Source organism: Onychostoma macrolepis, chromosome 06, assembly GCF_012432095.1.
Source record: "Onychostoma macrolepis isolate SWU-2019 chromosome 06, ASM1243209v1, whole genome shotgun sequence".
NCBI lineage: Eukaryota > Metazoa > Chordata > Actinopteri > Cypriniformes > Cyprinidae > Onychostoma > Onychostoma macrolepis.
In genome coordinates this window covers 8029294-8051603 of record NC_081160.1, presented here as the reverse complement: position 1 = coordinate 8051603, position 22310 = coordinate 8029294, and the positions used below count along the sequence as shown (strand labels likewise).

The 22310-nt window shown below is 36.3% G+C and overlaps 1 protein-coding gene across 2 annotated transcripts; it reads left to right on the top strand.

The window, feature by feature from the left end:
• Positions 1-11247: 11247 nt before the first annotated feature.
• coq7 (coenzyme Q7 homolog, ubiquinone (yeast)) lies at positions 11248-13380 on the top strand. 2 transcript variants are annotated; one of them, XM_058779442.1, is made up of 6 exons: positions 11248-11441; positions 12123-12301; positions 12380-12431; positions 12577-12716; positions 12873-12941; positions 13070-13380. In XM_058779442.1, exons 1-6 carry the CDS (start codon positions 11351-11353, stop codon positions 13145-13147), a joined length of 609 nt encoding a protein of 202 aa, XP_058635425.1. In that variant the 5' UTR covers positions 11248-11350; the 3' UTR covers positions 13148-13380. The 2 variants fall into 2 exon arrangements, with proteins under 2 accessions (XP_058635425.1, XP_058635424.1); XM_058779441.1 differs by having other exon boundaries at positions 12380-12494; positions 13070-13378.
• The last annotated feature ends 8930 nt before the right edge of the window (positions 13381-22310 follow it).

The following is a 22310-nucleotide window of genomic DNA, read 5'->3' as shown; positions in this document are numbered from 1 at the left end:
TAGACTGTTCTGTCACTCTGTGCTGTGTCTGAGTCAAACTCTCCTTTCGTCCTGGGATCTCCTACACACTCTCTTTCACTTTTGTTACTGCCTGTTTCTGAGAGTGTCTGGAAGTGTCTGCTTTTTGACCACCAGTCTGACAGCTGCTTAGGTGGGTGGTTATATTCACTCTCTCCTCCCAGCAGTCTTCCTTAAACTCTCTGTCTCTCCCTCCTTCTCTATTTATCTTCCTCTTTACCCGACTCCCACGTACTTTAGGTTCTTTATCAAAACAGTACTGTGGTTTTTGCAAAGTTCTCTGACACCACCCAAAAAAAAATCCCCACCCTTAACATAGTCCTCTCCTCTCCCCCTCTCCGCCTCCTATAAAACACCATCACTCTCATTTTCCTCCAAGTAGTCACCTCCGTCTCTGTCCAAATGCAAAAAGGGCTGCTAGTAGCACTCCAGTGCTATTTGTTTGTCTTTATAGAAGTGCTATATTTCAATTTTCCTGCATGTACCTGAGAAACATTTAGTAAGATCACACACAACCAAGCACCACACTCTCCACTTTGTGTTGTGCATTTCATGTCCAGAGGGACTTACGGTACACTTAATGCCCACACTCAGTCCAGCCTGGAATTCAGTACCTTGCCTAATGGCAACATTTATTATCAATAGTGGGACTTGACTCAACAATCTTTCAGTTAGGCTACCATTTCATATCATAGACTAATGGTTCTCAACTAGTGAAGCCAAAATTGAGTTAAAAGGGGGGTGGGTGGATTAAATAAATAAATAAATGGAAATAATTAAGGTCAAATAACTAGGCTATATTTACCGTAAAATAAGCTTCACTTCCTGGAAGCTAGACAACTTGACCAGTTGAATGCCCTCATCTATGAAAACTATGAACAAAACTAAACTAGATATTTTAAACGTATTTCTATTCACTATTGTACAATAAACTATTTTGAAAGCTGCACTGGGTCACCACTCATTGCCCAATGCAAAAGCTGGGTCCTGACACAAAGCCAGTTGAGATCCGCTTCGCTTAGATTATACAATTTTTTGACTCAACTAAGGGTATAGACTGGTCTCATTCACTAATTATCCTGTACAATTTGCGTATGCATGTATGTGAGTAGGGAAAAGTTCTCATGCAGAATTTTCCGCCATATTCATAACAGGTGCTCAAGCATTTCAGTGTTCCTCATTCATCGAGCCTCATGTCCATAAAAGGGCTTTCCGTACAACCTTACCTTACCTCTCTCTCCCTCCCCATCCCCCTCGCATTATGGTTGTCTCTCGCACGCAGCGTTGTCTAAGAGCATGCGCAGTCCCAGATCTTCAATGATATTCAATTTCTATTAGTATAGTTTAAAAAATTGCATAACATTGTTAAAAAATGGCTAATTACTTGTTGCTAAGGCTGCCATAATTTGTGTATGTGCTTTCACTTTGTTCTGAATGTTACTGTAAGTTTTAATATTACACATTATGTACAAATATATCAATACACACATTTAGTAAATGATAGCCTACTCACTGTTTTGAATCTGCGCAGAAAACTATAGGCTACAAACGTGTCATGTTATAAAATGTCTTGCTAAATTTGGTCTCAAGCTGAATTTGCGAGAACTGTAGGCTTGCACCTGTTTGGTGTGTTTAAAAGAGAAGCGCTCAAGCATTCTGTTGTAAATAGACCAAAAAACGATGCACTGAGACATAGGTTTAACACAGACATACTCACGTAATGCAATACATACACATTTTCACACACAAAAACTCATTCACATAAGCACCCAGACATTCTCACACACAAGTTTGTATTACTAGGCTGGCACAAGTTAAACAGACGGTCAGACTGATATTATGTCTGTCTCTTTTGAAGCTCTCAGTAGTCTGTTATGAAGTAACATCAGTCCAACAGAAATCCTGGAAAAGGCCGTACCCTGGTGGAAAGTTTTAGGTCGACCTCAGTCAAGGAGCTTCTGCAGAGACATGGAAAAAACGATGGATGGACAAGCCGTCCCATAAGTGCTCCCTGCGGCCAGTCATGTGTGTGAGGAAAGCTGTATTGTGTTATTCCTCAAGGTGAGAGAATATACTTTAAAGATGATTCTTTTGCAGCACCATATAAGATCAAAAAACATTCAAATAACAGGTCTCATTTCTATTATACTCACATACACTGACCTAGGATCATCAAGTATCATTTCTAATGAACAGAAGGCCCAGTAAATCATTCAGAGTACCCAATAACAATCAGGCTTTTAAAGGGAGCTTGAAAGAAAGTGATAAAATAGCAGCAAGAAGCCTGACCGCTCATGGTGATAATGACTTGGAAAGGAGACACAAAGGAGACAGATATAATCAGTCCTGGTTTGCTAGTTGCCAATTTTGCCTCTTAGTTTTCATTGCTTTTAGAAAAGCTCTCAATTCAAGCAAGAGCTGGTGCAAAATGACAAAACTCTAGACTGATTTTCCAATCATTGTGAAGGAATGAAATGTGGTCAGAAATTAAATTAGGAAGACACCTAGGACTAGTGGTTCTTATGAATGTCAAACACCGAGAATTTTCATTTTTGGGCAAAGTATTCTTTTAACTAAGGTGGCAAAGCAACAGTAAATCATTTTAAACAGTCTGAGAGCTGCTCTCATGTATAAATGTTTATCAAATTTGCACACTTTTCAGTTGCACTATCGACTCTCACTTGGGCTTTCAGTGGCCAGACCACCTATAGAAAAGCCAACATTGCAAAAACATAGCATTATACTGTCAGAACAACTAAACAGAGAGATGAATTGATGCATTCTTCCTGGTCAACCATGAATCCACCAGGGGTTTGGCAAACGGACTCCAAACAACAATGACCATCTCATTCTGTCTATAGTTTTGAGGACTGCACTTATGACAGTAAATGAGCCGAAAACTTCATGAAATGAGAAAATGCCACATTGCCCTAGTGCGATAAAGCTGTTGCTGAAGAGATTATTTACATGTGACGGTAGCTCTGAGAGAACAAACAACTGTCGGCGTTTCCCATTTAAAATACTCAAATCAGCATGGCTGCCCACTTTTGTTTTTGTTAATCAAGACCAGACAGCTAAATAACAGTCTTACAACCAAACAAGTCAAAGTGCCATTATCTTTTTATGCTGTGGGGTGGGGCCAAACTCTTTCCCACAGCTGTGTGTATCAAAGGTCCACTACATATAGTGTTGTGCATCATGTCCTGTGCTCACCACCAGGACATACACTTCGTTATGACTCTATGTTGGGTAACCAGTCTGTGGTGTTGAGTGGGAAGCTAAAAATAGCCAGGATACCAAAATTAAACATATACGTCACTTAGCCAAAGAACTTTGCATTCCTAAATTTATACTTATCCATACAACAATGTGTTTTGGGGTGGGTGGGTATTCCATATATATTTGTATATATACAAAATATACTACAAAGTGTATTTCAAGGGGAAAGAAAATGCTAACTGTATTTTTAAATATATATTTTGGATAATATAATTACATTTGATAGAAAATATATATGAAGAATGGTCAAACATTATATGAAGGAATATAAATAACTAAAATGTACATACAATATATTTCAAAATAACAATACTTTAAAAAATAATTTAAAAATAAATATATATTTTTCTGCACGGGAAGATGTTTTTAAAAATCTGTTCCGTCTTTCAAACTGAAAATTGTCAGCGTGATCAATTAGTGATCAATTGCAAAGCACATAAGTCACTGAACTTAGTCAGATTAAAGTAACTACAACATACAGATAAATGTATTTTAATATAACTTAATTTAAAAAAAATTATTATATATAAATATTACTTAGGATATTATATAATTTATATATAAATAATATACAAAAATGTTTTTAAATATATATTTTTTTGTATAGATGTGATTTTTTTAAAATTAGTTTCATCTTTCAAATTGATAATTGTCAGCGCATTCATTTAGTAATAATATTTGTGTTGAATCAAATAAACATCACTGAGAAGGGTAAGAATTTTTACAAATCCAATGGTTTAGACTTCTTACTGGCATTTTTATGTCGGATGTGCTCTGCATATGCTTCGCTAATTAGTGTAAAGCCGTATGGACTAGATTTAACATTAGTGGAATAAGAAACTGAACTCAAAGCTGTCCAAAGAAACTTGGATTGTTGCCACTTTCAGCTAAAAAGTGTTTGTTAAGTTGGCATACAGGAGAGACCAGAGTGTCTGGCAGAAATAGTGCCAGAGCATTGGTACACCAGTCAAACTCCACTCTATTTCCTCTAGCCTCTCTCTTTCTCTATCTGTCTCTCTCTCTCTCTTTCATTTACTCTGGAGCGAAAACAGTCTAGAGAAAATAATGCTGTCATTTTCATCCTACTCTCTCCAGTGCAGATAAATATAGCTCTGGCCGCAGAGGTGCCAAACCCATTAAGACACAGCTTTTGGTAGGAAGTAAGAAAATATCTTCTTTTTTTCAAAGAACCATCATAAAGTCTGTGGCAAAGGGCCAAGGAGTGGTAAATCCAGATGTGTCAGCCTACGCATGCAATTATGACTTGTGTTGTTTTCTGCCACTCTCTCCCTCCCTCCTTCCAGCCTGCTACGTCGTCTGCCCCTTCTCATGATTCAGGAGGGATCAAACGTCTGGCTATGTGCTGTCAAGGTCATCTTAAATTGATGAGGATTTTGACGGGTCTGTCGTCTACAGACATGTCTCACAGGTTTCCGCTAGCCTTTCTGTGGGATATTTGCCACCAGGTTCTTCTGAAAACTGAATTGTTAGTTTAGACATCCATAAAACTGGCAATATAGCAAAACATGCACACACACACAGAGAGAGAGATATATATATATATATTGCATGTTTTTTTTACTAATTTATATATTTCATATAGTTGCATGTATTAAATATTTTTTATTTTATTTTATTTATTTTTATTTAATTTTGCTACATTAAACATATATCCCTCACATATCTTACAAATAATCTGTAATTGTAAATTCTGGAAAAAATAAAAGATTAAAAAGATTATTGGAGTGTGTTTTAAAAGAACATTTTAAAAATTGTATCTACGTGTATTTCAATGTTATTTGACATTTCTTTGTAATTGTTTGTTAAATTTATTAGCAATTTCTGAGTGAAGATTGTTTCTACAGCGCAGTAAGTCATTATATGGTGTTTTTCTTCTTTGGTCATGTCTTATCTTGTCAAAGCATGGCACCCCTGCAGAAAATGATTAGTATTGCATTTTTTAGTCACAATATGGGAAGAAAATTTCATCTTATCACATATACTCCACTAATGTTATATAACATTTTTTTGCTGAGATTTTTGCTGATGAAATGGATGGAATTCCACGGTAAACACAAAAGGAAAACCACAAAAGGAAGAGTAATCACCCGCTAAATTGCAGACACTATAAATGGAGGGTACCTCTGTCTGGATGAGATGATGGTTTGCTCTAACCGGAAGTGGATGCGTCAAGATTTTCATCACTCCAGTCAGTCTCCTAATTACAGGCTGGTTAAACGAAAATGTATCTTAATTTTATGCGTCTATAAACTCGCCATATAATTATGTCTACATGGCAGGCCTATCAACAAATGTAACACCTTTATATCAGAGCCAGAGTTGTTAATCGTTTTGGCAGTGCCACCTCTATATAGGCCTATACTGTAGCAACTGAAGAAAGATGATATAACAGGCTATTTCTTTTTATTTAAAAAAATAGAACAAATTAGCCACATTCAGAATAAGAATCTTAACATTTAGGAAACTACTATGTCATTGTACAGACCCCCAACAATATCTTCTTTGACCTTTTGTCGGCCTGTGAACCCTATGCAAGAATACCTTGGTATTAAGAGTATTATTCTTCGCAGAGTCAAGTAGGACTCCAAAACATTGGTGGCCCTCCCTCGCAACACTAAAAAACCACTTATCATTTCCTCAAAGATTATTACCTATTATATTGTCATTCTGCCCATTAACAAATCAGATTTTTAAGGGAGCACTGCAATTTTAAAGGGGCACGGAGGAAGGCAGCATGTGTGGGCCACATCAGGATGATGCATCACTGTGTCATTAAGGCTATTGCCTCTTATTATTCCCAAACTGCAGATCAAAGACCAGGCACATGTTCAAGAGTCCTTGATTAAAGACTCCAAAAGATGCTGTCCACTCACACAGACCTATACGTGCATCCATATGGAAAACCTGCACACTAACACTTGCTAACTAATAGAAAGACAATGCTGTGGCAAGACTTTGAGTAAACATCGTCCAATTACTTTTAACTGTCTTTAATAGGATGCTGTGGCTTTTTACAAACTATAAGCAGGCCGTCTTGCTCCAAAATAGAAGCTTGTGGAAATCCGTGGGATCGGCCCGCAGACAGCTCCCTGGAGCCTGTCCTGTAATCTAATGGAGAATACCACCTACTCACCCCTGCTCAGTGACGTACATCCATTCATTTATGACATAATTCGTGGTACGGACTCATGCTACACAAACACGACTTAATGTTTATTGGCATACTTTGGCTAAAAATATTTTTGCAAGACCGAGGAATAAGCGGGAGCTATGAGTCCTTTATGAGTGTTTCTCCACAAAGAGCGAGAGTGTTTAACGAAAATCAACATTTTTTGAACTGTCGTCTGAATATTTTATTTTCTTACTTTCCACAGCTAATTGGAATCAGATGGAGCTCTAAAAATATTTCAAATTATTAAACCATTTTGGGTTTGGTTTTATACTTCATACTGTCAACGGTACTGAGACTTTTTACACGGGCTGTGATAATTACAGTACCGTACATATCTCCATATACATACAAAGCTGTCCTGGTATGACTATATCAAAAAGGCAGTTTTAAAACAATTGTATTTGTTTAATTAAACATAAAAGGACTGAACTTGTATTTTCCAAAATGATACTTTTTTACTGTCTTTGTTTTTTTGGGTTTTTTTTACTGTTCATGGTTTTGTTTATGACAAATGGCACAGCTGTCATCCAGATGGGCCGTACTGCAGTCTGTATAGAAGAGGAGGGACAGCACTGTAACAGAGAAAAACCTTTAGCGAGTATACAGTACTTCACAAATCAGAATATTTTTCCTCCTGCATGAATTTTTGAACACATTGAAACAGAAAACATTAGGTCATGATTTAAAATAAGATGTTATTGAGAAAAGTCGCAGTTCAATGAGCTCACTGTTGTGCTGTATTAAATGGTCCAGAAAAAGATATTTAAGTATTCTAGTATGACAGAGATTCTCAGGCATCTCAGACACACCCTGACGGTCATGGCAAATTAAAACTGTAGGTTTTCAGAAAAAAAATCAAAAATACCCTCACAATCACACCTTTTAAATGTGGAGTGCCTGCACTTTGGAACAGTATGACATAACTGGAAGGTCATGACCCAACAATGGGCTGCAGGTCTGTTCTAACAGGGAAGCATGGGGGAAAAAATGTGAAGTGCAAATAATATAGTGTAATTAACCACGTAATTGTGAGGAGAGGAAACAAATCACTTCCCTTACCTTTTGCACTTGATGTTAAAGGCTGCACATCAAACTCTTATTATATTCTGACACAAATGCATCTGTAACTTTGTAACTTGGTAGTTAAACCAGTTGCAAACCACCAATTTTATTAAAGGAATAGTTTCGCCCAAAAATAAAAATGAGTTGTTTGTAGAGGAGTTTGTTTCTTCATTAGAACAGATTTGGAGAAATTTACAGTGGTATTACATCACTCACTCACCAATTTATCCTCTGCAGTGCATGGGTGCCGTCAGAATGAGAGTTCAAACAGCTGATAAAAACATCACAATAATCCACAAGTAATCCACACATCAATTACCGTCTTGTGAAGCAAAAAGCTGGGTGTTGTAAGAAAAAAATACATCATTGGGACGCTTTTAGCTTTAAACTTTTAAGTCCTCTGTTGTCCTCTTACTGTATATCAAAATCCACCACCAACATATTTTCTCAGAACTGTTTTGAACTGTTGCTTGTAAATGGTGCATGATCAGTGCATATTTCTCTCCTTATTCAAACAAGATGACTTTTTCACTGGAGAAAGCAGTATTATGGTATTTTAGCCAGAAGCAATGATCTGAAGTTAAAAAAATGTTTCAATGGTGAAGCTTCTTACTTTAAAAAGACATATTGATGGACTGGAGTCGTGTGGAATACTTGTATTATTGTGATGTTTTTATCAGCTGTTTGGACTCTCATTCTGACGGCACCCATTCACTGCAGAGGATCCATTGGTGAACAAGTGATGTAATGTTAAATTTCTCCAGATCTGTTCTGATGAATAAACAAACTCATCTATATCTTGGATCATGGCCTGAGGGTGAGTACATTTTCAGCAAATTTTCATTTTTGGGTGAACTATTCCTTTAATAACAATCAATTAATCAATAAATGTTTGTCACTTGTCTCACTTATTTACTGCAAAGGGAACAAGTTTCAAATCAGACCCAGTCAGAATACTGTGCCCTCTTCAAATCTATACAAAATGTGTGTATAAGCAAAATAAGGCAACTATACAAGATCACTAAATGTCAAACATTGTTTCTGTCTTTTGTGTCAATCATAATATTAGTATAAGGCCATCTTTCCCAGCATCTGCTGGTGCAGACAGAATGTTAGTAATAAGCATTTGTATATTATTTTGTCGGTGATATGCAGACTATTGCTGTTTGCCAGCTCATTGTGAAATCTGATTCATCCCAGCCAGCCACAGAGAGGTTTGTCTGGACATGAAAGCATGCACCCCACAGCCAGGTGCAGATGCAAAACATGTTGGACAAGCCTCTGACACCTTCTCCTTCAGTAGTCGCCTTGTTACAAGTGTACAGACAGACGCAGCAGCATGCACTAACTTACATTAGCCTGCTGAATTCCCAAAGTCCGCAAGAGAAGCCTGTTTTTAAGCGGTTTAACAAGGTCTGAAAATGAGAAGAAACATTTCTGAGGGCAAACTCTTCAATACTGGCGGTAAAGCTTCTCCTCTCCCTGCTTAAATAGTGGACTATAAAAAGAGGTGTGCGTCTATTGGGAGACAATGCAAATTTAAATCTGAATTTGATTCTTGTGCTGTTGTCGTGACTTTTATGAGTTGGTTTGTCTTTTCCAGGGGGATACCACTGAGCAACAATAAAATAAAAAGTGTTGAGCCAATTTTTAAACTTGCACTAGGGTTACATAACAGGCGCAAGCCAGTAACTCAGTTCCTGACCACAGACTCTTATTCTGACGGCACCCATTCACTGCAGAGGATCCATTGGTAAATGATGTAATGTTAATTTCTTCAAATCTGTTCCAATGAAGGAACAATATGATCAGAATTGTGTTCAATCAATAATACAAAAAAGTGCTACAAACTCTATCTGTGACAAAGTGATACAACACCAGGTGATGTTGAAATGGTATGTCAAAACAGTTTTCCGTCTAAATATTTGGTAAGACAATTGCACACATTGCTCCCTCAAAAACAATCAAGAAGATTCCAGAGGTTATACCTCAATGTACTGAGCAATTGAAACTGTCCATCATCCAAAAGCATTCAAACAAAATACATTTAATGATACCCTTTGTGCATTTTGCATTAATTAGCTAAAACACATTGACTTAAACATAAAATTGCATCTTATTGTATTAGTAAAACCTAAAATTACAGTAATCACAATTATTTGTCACCAATGATTTAACTGTGGCAGCATAAGAGGGCTGTGCAAAATGTGGACGTTCAACCACTAAATGCATTATAAGCTACTAATTAAATTACTTACTATACTCTTGATGTGCTACTATGTCCAACATTTTGAAAATTAATACATCACACGGCCCTCAACATGCATTAAAGCAAGAGTTGTCATGTCTCCCTCATCAGTACAAACAAATAAACTAAATTTTGCATGGAGCTCTTAGACATTGCTCCACCACAGCTATGTCTAAGGCTGTCTGACCAAAGGCTTGGAACAGACATGAACACATTTCTTTCCACACTTGTGGACATATTACATGCCTACAGAACTCACTTAAAGCTTTCATATACTATTTGTCTGTAATAACATAAGATCATTATATATATCATTAGCTAAAGGTGTCAAATACCAGTAACATAACATATATAGTTGTGGTGCTTAAATTATATGTTAGGTTCAACCACAAACATCTGCTAGTGCATTATTTTAATATACTACACCGCAGAATGATGGATATCTCATTTTACATATCTTGATTAAATAAAGATTCATTTGAAATATAGCAAGTGTTAACACTGAACTACTTTTTTTGTTTCCTGAGGCAAACACACTATTCCCTTTTCTCAGTTGTTTGACCTCACATTTTTTTACACTACATAATACCCCATTGTTTAAAGCTGAAATTGTCTTGTCATGTTGACCTAGCATCAGATTCCCATAACTAACTCACAATGTTAACTGTACAGGGCGACTTCTACCTACAGTTCAATGTTTACCTAATGCCAGTCGCAGTTCCATAGCAGTCAGCACCTTCTTTCTTCAGATGGCCAGGCTCCATTTTTATCACTGCAGTGAAATATATGCAGTATGTCTTAATCTAAGACATAGCTACAGAAGCCATGGAATTTACCGGTCGACTTGGATGAAAAATCACATTCTACACTTTACCAAAGGCATGTAAACTCAACGCCTACAGTTTACACACCATGAAAATAACTTTGAATATTCATTTACTGGTTTACTAGACCGTTCCACTAATTACAAAGGGTGAAATAAAGCCTACCAGAAGGGCCAGGAGTTTAACCTGAATGCAAGGGCAATTGTTTATGTCTACGCCACAGAATTGCATTGAGAACAACTGTGCAAGTATAAGAATAACATTTAGCTATGGGAAGCTTTTACACTGACTACCCAATCAGGTGGAAAAATGTCTGGTGCTGGAAGTTCATGATGCAAATCACTGATACTTTAGCTGTTCTACTGACAAATGCATTCTGTACTACTGCTTCCAATCCATACATTTAGTAACCAAACTAAAAGACTTATTGGACTCATTTGTGTGACAGTGCCGCCTATGGGGCGTTAAGAGAAATTCTGAAGAGTTTATAAAGCACAATATGTAATATTTTTTATACCCTGCTTTACAGTTTTCTTAGTTTGCTATCGTTGTCTTCAAAAAAAAAGTTCTCTGTCACATAAAGCCCACCGACATCACGCAAACACACGACGTCTGCACGTGCACGAACGTAGCTGCGCGATGACGTCACTTACATGCGCCACAACCTTCAACTTTAATATATTTTTTCTCTTTACAGTTACATATATAATTGTATAATTTCTAGACATGCAGAGAGCCGCGAAGTGTGCTTTGAGACTGGACCTTAGTCGTGCTTTCTGTCCGTCAAGCGTGAGGAACTGTCGTGCAGTAAACAGAGGTACGTGTGAGCTCATGACAGCTGCTTCACACTGATCTTAAGAAAACAATTCTTCCAGCTTCAGCTGTAATACTGCTTAAATGATGGCCTTAACATAGGAATAATAATAGTAAAAAAAAAAAATCATAACTTTGATGATTTGTAAAGGTTAGATTGTTTTATATGACCTAATGTACTGAATCACTTTGCTAACTGGGTACAAAATAATGCTTTTTTCCCTTTCAACAAATGGTTAGTGTGGAATTGCTTGCATAACATTAAGAAAATTTTGATTGTTGAACTAAAATGTAAAATTTCCATAAATTTGAGTTTTTATTTATCTAGGTTTCTGTTTATTTTCTATGTTTGCTTTTTTTCAACCATGTGAAAATTGTGTACATATCTAGTTTAAAACTAGTATAAAACCCTGTTACCCTTTTTAAACTGAATAATGCAGTAAATATTACATTTTATATGTAATTGTTTTACCTCCATAATTTAGATTAAGTCCAAATTATGTTGTTTTTTGAGTTGTGCTGAAAAAATTGTGCTGTTTCACTGTAAAGTGATTACTATTATTTTAAGATGTGGAAATAATAATAATAATAATCAATGACAAGGTGTGTTAAATCTTTTGTGTATTTAAAGGCAAAGTGAATGTGTTCTTTTTCTTACCGAGTTATTTTGTTTGTATGTGTGCAGTAAATGGCTCCGTGTCATGCAGAAGATACAGCGTCCTTCCTCCATCACGTGATGAAGAGGAGAAAGCCATGCTGGACAGTATGTTGAGGGTTGATCATGCAGGAGAGTATGGAGCCAATTGCATCTACGCTGGGCAGATGGCAGTTCTTGGAAGAACTCAGACAGGGCCTCTAATCCAGGTACTGAACATTAGTCTTTAAATGCACATACGCAGTTTAATGCAGTAATTGATTGAAATGTACTTTTCACATCTGCAGCATATGTGGGACCAAGAGAAAATACATTTGGAAAGGTTTAATGAGATCCTTGGTGAGCATCGGGTTCGACCAACATTATTGTTGCCATTATGGAATATTGCTGGGTTTGCATTAGGTATGTTTATAACAATGCGCGCTTATTTACTTGCGTTTGCACTATACTTTGTGATAATTTGCTTCCACCTCTGTGGTTTCAGGGGCCTGTACTGCTCTTCTGGGTAAGGAAGGGGCTATGGCCTGCACTGTTGCAGTGGAGGAGAGCATCTCAGAGCACTACAACAGCCAAATCCGAACACTAATGGAGGCTGACCCAGAGAGATACACAGAGTTACTACAGGTAATGTGTGTATTTATACCAGTGCTGTGCATGCACACTTATAGCACAGCATTTAAAATCACCACTTCATTCAAACCATTTTTTTAGCTAAATGCAAAAAGGTAGATATCTAAAATGCACACTAAGACATAAACTTAATGTTTTTAATTTAATCAGCTTATTAAAGAATTTCGTGATGATGAAATAGAACATCACGACACAGGATTGGAGCACGATGCTGAGTCGGTGAGTTTGATATGTTGGTTTGCTTGTTTGGTTCATATGAAATGTATGTTTTCATTTTTTTTGTTGTTGTTGTTGTTGTGTTTTAAGTTATTTTATTTATTTTTTTTTACTTTGTTTTTCCACTATAGGTACCAGGATATTTGCTTTTGAAAACAGCAATACAGGTTGGCTGTAAAGCTGCTATCTATATTTCTCAGCGTATTTAGAGTCATTTTAACAATGCATAAAATATTGTTTAGTTTATGTCAATCATGTACAGTAAGTAGTTGATTTATGGAGAGCACATTTTGAAAGAGGTTATGGTCAGTTTATGTGATTCTAAAAGTAAACTTCTGGCATCTTTAACATTTGAAACTATTTTGTAATTAAAAAAAATTGTCTCACAAAACTGTTTATTTGCTCCCAATAAATGTGTTCACAAAATCGTTGTTTTGTTTTATTTTGAGCTGAGAGGACACCCTTAACAGGCAGGCTATAAAAGAAACCATAGTGGCTTAAAATAAACCATGACATATTATCAAAGACAAAAGTGTATATATTGATAATAAATTCCAAGTAAAGTGACTACTATCATGCATGTTGTCTGTATGGCGCCACTTGGTGGACATAATATGCTAGATGACTTAAAGTGATACTCTGCCCAACAAATATGAAAATTCTGCCCTCTTATCATTCTATATGCATTTCTTTATTCTGTGAAATATATATACTAAGATATTTTGAAAAATGTTGGTAACTAAACTGTTTTGGTTCCCATTGACTTCAATTGTATGGACAAAAACACAATGGAAGCCAATGGGAACCAAAAGTGCAGTTCAAAATTGCAAAAATAAATCGCTTTAATGCAAGAGGTGTAATGGACAGCTCTATGAAAATCTCTGAAGGCCAGACCTCCAGAAAACATTTGTCAGAATTGATAAGAAATAGGAGATTAGATAAGAAGTGGAAGAAGTTCACATTTATTTACAACAAGTACTTAATTTTGCAGTTAATATAATTCCTAAAAATAACATCCATGACCTTGTCATTGCTACTACTAAGTTCCACCACTTGATGTATAGAGATATGAAGACAGGCATGAATGTAAGATCTGACACTTATAAGCAGAGATTCAGTGATCTGAGCAGTTTGTCTTTTCCATGAACCAGTTTTCCATCGCACAATGGATCAGATGTTTCAGTGTTCAGATGACTTCACCTTCCATCCATACAGCACCCTGAGACAAACTACCGCCGCACTCTAGTTCACATATATAAACATTGACGTGTGTGTTCATAAATCATAAATCATGTCCCCCAGTTTAGATCCTGTTGCAAAACACTCATAAATTTCAAAAGGTTTGAGAAGAGGTTAAACAACAGTGCTTTGATTTTGTTTAGAATATGCATGGTGTAAATGACAGCTGTCAAACCTTTCTGAGATGCCACATTGCTGCATTAGATGTGTTCATTTCTCCAAAGCACACAACTATAGGTCAGATTTCAGTGTTTCAATTCAGTTTATTTAAATTAACAGTATAAGCCAAGAGATTAATTAATATATTTAATTTATGGAACATTAATGGCATAAATGCATGCCATACATACATAATGCCTGAAATAAATAATCTATTATTAATATATATTTTTTTATTAGATATCTTTTTTTTTTTACTTGGCAGTTTTTAATGGTTTTGTATTTGCCTTTCATCTCATTATGGATAATAAAATATAAACAATATTTTTTGCTCATTACTGTTTTTCCCTCTTTTTTTGACATATATTGTTAAGACATAAATGAATATTATTTATTTATGCCCACCTATTCTCTGAATGACAGCAGAATTTGCACATCTTAAAGTCCACCTGAGTCAGGGGTTTATTTCTGTTTTAGATTAATAGTGCTGACAGCTTCATTGCATGATGTAAGATGTTTTTAAAAAGCAACAAGTATTGAACTGCATATTTGGCATCCAGATTGTGTGACAAAATTACCATAACATAAAAGCATGAGTGATGAGTCCGGTCAAGCTGCAGGTGTTAATACCAGTAAACCGTAAAACCGACAACTATATTATCTCACTGTTTAAGAGAACAGAAAGAAAATTCCAAAACTTTGAGTCAATGCACAGATGTGTTCACAAAAAAAAAAAAAAAACATCATAAAATAGGAAGGATGAGAAATAAACAATATTATTCCACCTTATACATTTCTTTTTTTTTATTCCCAACTCCTGTCTTCCAAATCTACCCATTTGTCATAGACCATAAATGTATTTTTATGTGCCTGAACTCAACTTTTTGAGCAGATCTTTTTTGAAGCACAGAATAATTAGCATACAAAGCAGCTAATTTGCAGTAATTAACTTTTTCAGTGGCCATGGTTCAAACTTACTTGGGAACTATCAACCTTTATTTCAGCACCCCAAATACTTAACCATAAAGCTTCCTACAATTATGTCCCACAGTGCCAGAGCCAGCAGTAAGCACAGAAACAGATTCTGTCTTTACCATTTCATTCTGCCATCATAAATATAACATCACTCTATCATTTATGTTTGACTCTATTAATCTCACTCACTTTACAGGCCGTTAGTGTGTTGAGTTTTTATTAATGCATGATCACTTCATCCAACATGGCAGATGGCTACATAATAGTAACTTTTTGTTTGTTCTGATCTTCTTCTTCTCTGCCCTAAAAGTGTATGAGAGTCAAAGACTGTAAATCGCATAGACCCCAAATTGACATGATCTGTTTGACACTAAGTGTTGCTATAATAAGGGCATTTATGTTTTATATCATACTTTGGAACCGTCATTTCCATGTACACATTTTTTCCTGCCATCTTGCACTTATATATAAAATCTGAATTTGAGGAACCTTAATACAACTAGATAAGAGGACATTCTGAAGCCGCATGACAAGCCATGTCAAATTCTACCCATAGGGTGTGCTACAACTGAAAAACCCTCAGAACTCTGCAACCATTTTGTTCCATAAAGTTGAAAACTGGTATACTTTGGAGCAAATGCTAACATTTTCTTTAAATATCACTCGGATCAACCAAAAACCATGTCTGCCAGCAGCCAAACAAATTTCAGCAGCTAATAGTGTGAAAATAAGGGCCAGCCTTTTGTGGGAATTAAAAATTTCAAGAATAGCTTTTGAGCAAATATGCATTAGATCACTGGCTGTCATTCATAAAGTCAAACTGATGTTTATGCATAAGTAATGTGTTTGTTTTGGATCCAGTTTGTCTAACTGCATGTGCCTGGAAAAGAGCTTTGCCTAAAATCACCTCTCAGATGAATCCACTTTTATATTGAGGAAATCAACATCAAGAACAGACTTAAAAAATTTAAAACATTATGGCTTCTGTATCTGTGAAAAATTGTTGCTGTAAATTCTGAGCACAATGGTAATATAAATCCACACAAATCATAAAAACTTTCGGATGCAGTTCATTTCGTTTCTTGGCAACACCAGAGGCTTCCAATGAATCACTGACTATAATGTTAAACACCATCTCTAGCTCACATCTCTCTTGTCAGTTTTTTTTTTGTTGTTGTTGTTTTAATATGAAAGTTTACCTGCTCATTTTTGTACAGTAAACCATAGTCATCTGTTATGTCTACCACCTTAAACTGTTTCTGGTTCATCACATTAACAAAATTCACAAATTCTGCTATTATTTACTCACCTAAACATTCCAAACCTGTATGATTTTCTTTCGTTTGCAGAGCACAAAAGCAGATATAAAAGCAGATATTTTTTATTCCATTCTTATCATTCTTAGTGGTTTTTCTTAGATTTTACTAGTGCAAAATAGTAAATACTGATTTTTATAGGCCAAAATTACTAAAAAATAAATAAATAAATACCACCATGAACTTAGCCTCTATGTTAAGACTAAATCTTATTTTTTGGATTCAAATTAGACCAATCTATGATTTTATAAAACCATCTTTAATAAAAAAAATAAATTTAAAAAAAGTTATGACCAAGCTTAAAGAAAAAAATTAGATGACTAACTTGAAAGACTAGTCTTAGCATTTTATGCAACTGGCCAAAGTATAAGCTCACTGTTATTGTTGTAATCACAAATATTATAATTTTCTGTATATTTGTATTTTTAGTATATTAAATAGAAATCTCCATGTCTAATCTGATGACTGTGACATATAGCTTGGCCACCAACCATTAGTATGAGTGCATGATTAGGGGTGTAACATTGGCGTTTAAAACAGGTGAGCATATGTATGAATGTATAGATGTTTGTCTCTGTAAGTCATGACATTGTTTGGGGAGCCTACAGTTGTGTTGGCACCTCCAACGGCTGTGTTTCTGATCAGATGGGGCAGCTTATGTGAGGTCCCAGAGGGTGGCGTGACCCCATGGAACATTAATCAATGGCTTTGACAGGAGTGTGGCTTCACCAGCATGACTTCAAGGCCATGCTGCTGCTCAGACTGTCATGAGTTTGCGTCGGCTCTTCAAGCTATTTGCCCAAGCATTTGATGAGGCCCCACACGACCCAACTAGTGGTCACTAACAAACTCTTACAGATGGATCCCAATAGTGCTCAGAATTTAGATACGTTTAGTTATGAAAATGTACAATCTGGGCTGGTAATCCCACAGGGGGCAATCTATGATGACCACTGTGCATTTGAACAATACACTTCAACCTAGGATACGCAAGGCAACTGCCCCTGTAAAAAGTATACAGTAAATACGTTTGGATAAGAGCTTTTTTTTTTCTTCTGACTTAAAGAGTTAGTTCACCCAAAAATGAAAATTCTGTCATTAATTACGCACCTTCATGTCGTTCCAAATGTGTAAAACACAAATTAATTTTTTGATAAAATCTGAGAGCTCTCTGACCCTCCATAGACAGCAATGCAACTGCAATGTTCCCAGGTCCAGAAACGTAGCAAGGACATCGGTAAAATAGTCCATGAGACGGGTTCAACCGTAATTTTACGAAGCTACGAGAATACTTTTTGTGCGCAAAGAAAACAATAATAACATAAGTTATTCAGCAATTCTTCTCCCCGAGTTACCGTCTTCTGCCACTTTAGAGAGTACCCCAGAACATAATCAGCATTGTTTACATTCAGCATGCGTGCGCTTTCTACTCAACGTAAACAACGTTGATTACGTTCTGCGGTACTCTCCAAAGTGGCAGAAGACTGTGTTGTGTTCCGAAGATGAACGAAGGTCTTACTCTTACGGATTTGGAACGACATGAGGGTGAGTAATTACTGACAAAATTTTCATTTTTGGGTGAACTATCCCCTCCACTGTTTGGACTGTATCTTTGTTTGCACATTTCAGACATTGAGTGTGTAGGATAAGACAATGTGCATTTACTTTTCAATTTTAACATATTCAGAATATTTTAAATTTAATGATTAAGCAAATTACTTTGGATATCATTATTATTAAAATATAAAATACTCAATACTCATTTTATTTGACAACTTAGTTAAGTAATTGAATAAAAGATGACAGGAAAGGCAGAATCCCATTAATAGATTGATCAGAAATCAATATATATACACTGAAAAAAGTGATAAGTTTACTTAACTTAAAAAATTGAGGAAACCCGTTGAACTTGAATTGTCAAGTTCACTTAACTTTTTTTTTATTATTATTATTTACTTAATAATTTTAAGGCAACGGGTTTACTCAATTTTTTTAAGTTAAGTCAATTTATCACTTTTTACAGTGTATTTATTTAATTGCAAATATTATTAGCCAATTAATAATTCATTCTTAATTGAAGATGTGTCATAATAACAACACTATGAATTCAAAAGATTGTTTTCACTCAGTTAGCTTAAAATAGATCGCTATTTTTCAGAGACACAAAATTAATGCTGTGGTACACAGGAAAGGCGTTTCTATGGTATTTGCAAACAGTGATTTTATTAACATTTGTTAACCTAACCACCTTACTTAATGCTGTCCTCATTGCTTAACTGGCCAGCAACACAAGAAAATTGGGTAACACTTCATTTGCACCCTGCTATTATAATAACAATAAATTATGCATAATTACATGCAAGTAACCCTAAGCCAAACACCAATCCTAACCCTAACCATATAGGAAGTAAATGTAGTTAATTAATATTACTAAGTACTTAAAAGCATAATTACACTGTAACAATGACACAAAATAAAGTGTAACCAAAAATTGTTGTCACGGTTGTTCATCAAAGAACAATGCAACATGGCAGGTGCAGAATGTTCAGGAATGTATTTCTACACACCTGCAATGTACTTCAGAAGTCAAGAATTTGTTTTCTCGTCATATTCAGTACATACCATAAAGGTACAGGAATTAGTATGCAGCCATTGACTCTAATACACCTCATTTGGGTGTGAAGTCTTGAGTTAAAGCTTGTGCATGATGAAAGTGACTTTTGACTTTTCACACTCTTGCCATGGAACCTCAAGATTCAAATCATGCCACTTGTTTTCTATGTCTATTACATCATGGAGCGTGCCAAGACCATCAATCCCGTTGACTGCTTACAGAAGGTTAACATGTCATCTAGCATAATGCTTGCTTCAGCACTCGTCCCTGCAGTGGGCGTCTCACACTTTGCACCAATCCAGCAAAGCCTGAGATGTCAGTGCTGATGACAAACAGCCATAACCACACAACCGTTTTCAGCAAAGATAATCACACGTCTTAGGGCATACACTGTGAGTGTGCAAGTCACCTGCACCTTTGCATATATATTTCTCTCTCATAAAGTGCACTTGAGCACTGCTGAGTCAAAACAATCTAAGCTTTTCTAATGATCTCATTCCTCCCATGGTTCAATTCAAGCTCCAGCTCCAGATGAACTTGGATCTACATGCATTGAACAACTGCCTGGTGTGTAAATTGTGGATGTTTAAGTCGCAAGCATTCAGCTTCGATGTTTAGATGATATGATCCCTTAAGATCACGACCTTTACACATTACTGTGCTCTGAAAATCACATCTATACAGTTCTCGGTGGTGCGGCATGCTTTGATGCCTGTCAGCTGAGAAATGCACTCGCCTGCCTTCAAATGCAGTGATGACACACACAGACACAGACAAAGTGCTCGGACCACTCGAGCGCTCAATGTCAGGAACTGACCTTGGCTGTACATTTGAAAAACACATTCCAAACAAAACCGAGTCCTAGTTCTCCGCTGGCCACCCGATTATCCAATGATATGGGATTGGTTTCCTTTTTAACAAAAATGAAACATTATACGGGCATCTGCTCTTCTTGGTGTCATTTCTGGTCAGAGCAGCGGAGTTGCTTCAGGTTCAGACCCACAGACAAAGTCTGAATATCTGCAGCATCTTGCCAGCTTCTATTGAAAGAATCTATTGAAGCAGATATCAAAGACAAAAAAGACAAGCAATGCCATCTAAAAGCTTTTTTCAAAACATTCTGGCTTGTATTGGAAAATAAGCTGAAGGATTTACACCTTTTTTTCTCTGTTTTTCTGCATTTTGAGGTCTGCTTCGCAGATTGTTGCAATGAATTCTGGGAAGACAGGGGCAGCGTGCGTGCTTCTAAATACAGAAAGAATGAAGAATGTTTTAAGCTCAGTAGATCAAATTCAGAAATGTCATTTGATTAGCTGTTTAGACATTTTTTGTCTAAATATTTTCACTCATCTGGCAACACTTTAAAGACTTCGGCTCTTACAACACAATGAACGGTAAAAACATCTTGATTCTGAAACTTGTGCCTACGTGAAGTCAAGGTTAAGCAAGCGTTATATTATATTATATTATATATTAAGCAGTCCAAATGTAGAGAAGAAAGTAGGATAATTATGTTGAGTTGTGCTGAATCTGATTCACCCTTCTCAAAAATTACCAAAAATCTACCAGATATAAGATTATAAAATAACACACCAATAATATAATTGTGAAAAAAACTGTCCTTGTCCTGTAAGAAATTCTTATGAAGAAACAGGTAATGTGTTTGGTAATGAGCGCAGATTGGTCAATATTCTGAGTGTGACTGAGGCTTTTTTATTATTGTTTTATGGAATTTTTTGGAGAATCTTGCATGATAAGTGGAGTATCTCAGTGCATCTCACCACTAACCTTTTACTTGAGGCTCATTAATGCCTGCTGACATGGAAGGATGGTGTACACTTCAGTGGTGAGACTTAAAGAGGGCCAGACTTGTGATCAATTCGTAAATTATTTCTGAATTAATAGGCCTAATTATTTTGTAGCAATATTGTAGATGCAAAATGTTGGCATTTGGTTCCTTACTGGTTATCTGATTTTCACTGCTTTGAAAATAGTAGCATTTTTCTGCATTTGTAGCGTGCTTCTTGTAATTTTACTGAATGAATTCATATATTTTTAATCTTTATTCTTGTTGAGTACTGGTTATGTGCAGCAATTTCTGGATACATTTCTCTCATATTACCACTTGATTACAACAATATTTGCAGAAAGTTCTCATGTTTAAAAAAGTGGCCCTGGACAGTGCTTGTACTTAGATTGAACCATAATGCTTCAGTTGGTGAGACTCAAAGACAGGTCTCCTATACCAAAGGTTAGACGCGAAGGCATGTCTCTTATGCCAAAGATGTAGCAAACTTTCCATAACATCATTCATTTACATATGCATTTCACTGTGAGTGGATAATGACAGCATCAGCCTATCAGCTGTTGCTTTATGTAAGGCAACCCTGTGAGATCAATCAGTAGATACTCAATTCGCTCGCTTCCATTTCTTTAATTTGAGAAGACTACATTTTCAGAAGGATTATTTTCATAGGATTATTATTCAAGTGAGTGAAGAGTTTCTCCCTATTAGAGTGAACAGGGAGAGGTCTGCTCCAATGACCTAGAGCCACATGCCATGTAGCTGCAGGGTTATGCAGGTATTTCAACCATGTAGGTGTTTAAATCAAAGTCGAGCCTGGTCTAGGGGAGGGCGGGAGGGCTTGTTGTGAGACTAAGTTAGGTGGGGAGGGGATGTCTTTGAAATATGGTTGGTAGAGCGCATGTTATCTTTTCTCCTCGCCATTAGACGTCCAGGTTTGGTGTGTCATTGGTTGCAGCCCAGAGCTGGCACCAGCTCAAAGGGGATGTTGAGAAATGCAATCCATATGGTGGCACTATAAAATCTAGCACGGACCGTAAACCAAAGACCAAGATCTGTTCAGGACGCCGGCATAGCATCAATTCGAAAACCACCTTTCCTGCAGCGCCTGAGGATTTTTGCTCTCCAAGACGCCCAGGGGACCAGGACCAGTTGCTCTAAGGGGTGAGTGTTTGATCGCATAAAGTTGATCACTTCTAATTTCATTGGCATGACAGATTGAGTCATTAAATGAATTCAAAGCAGTGTCTTTTCAAAACATGGGC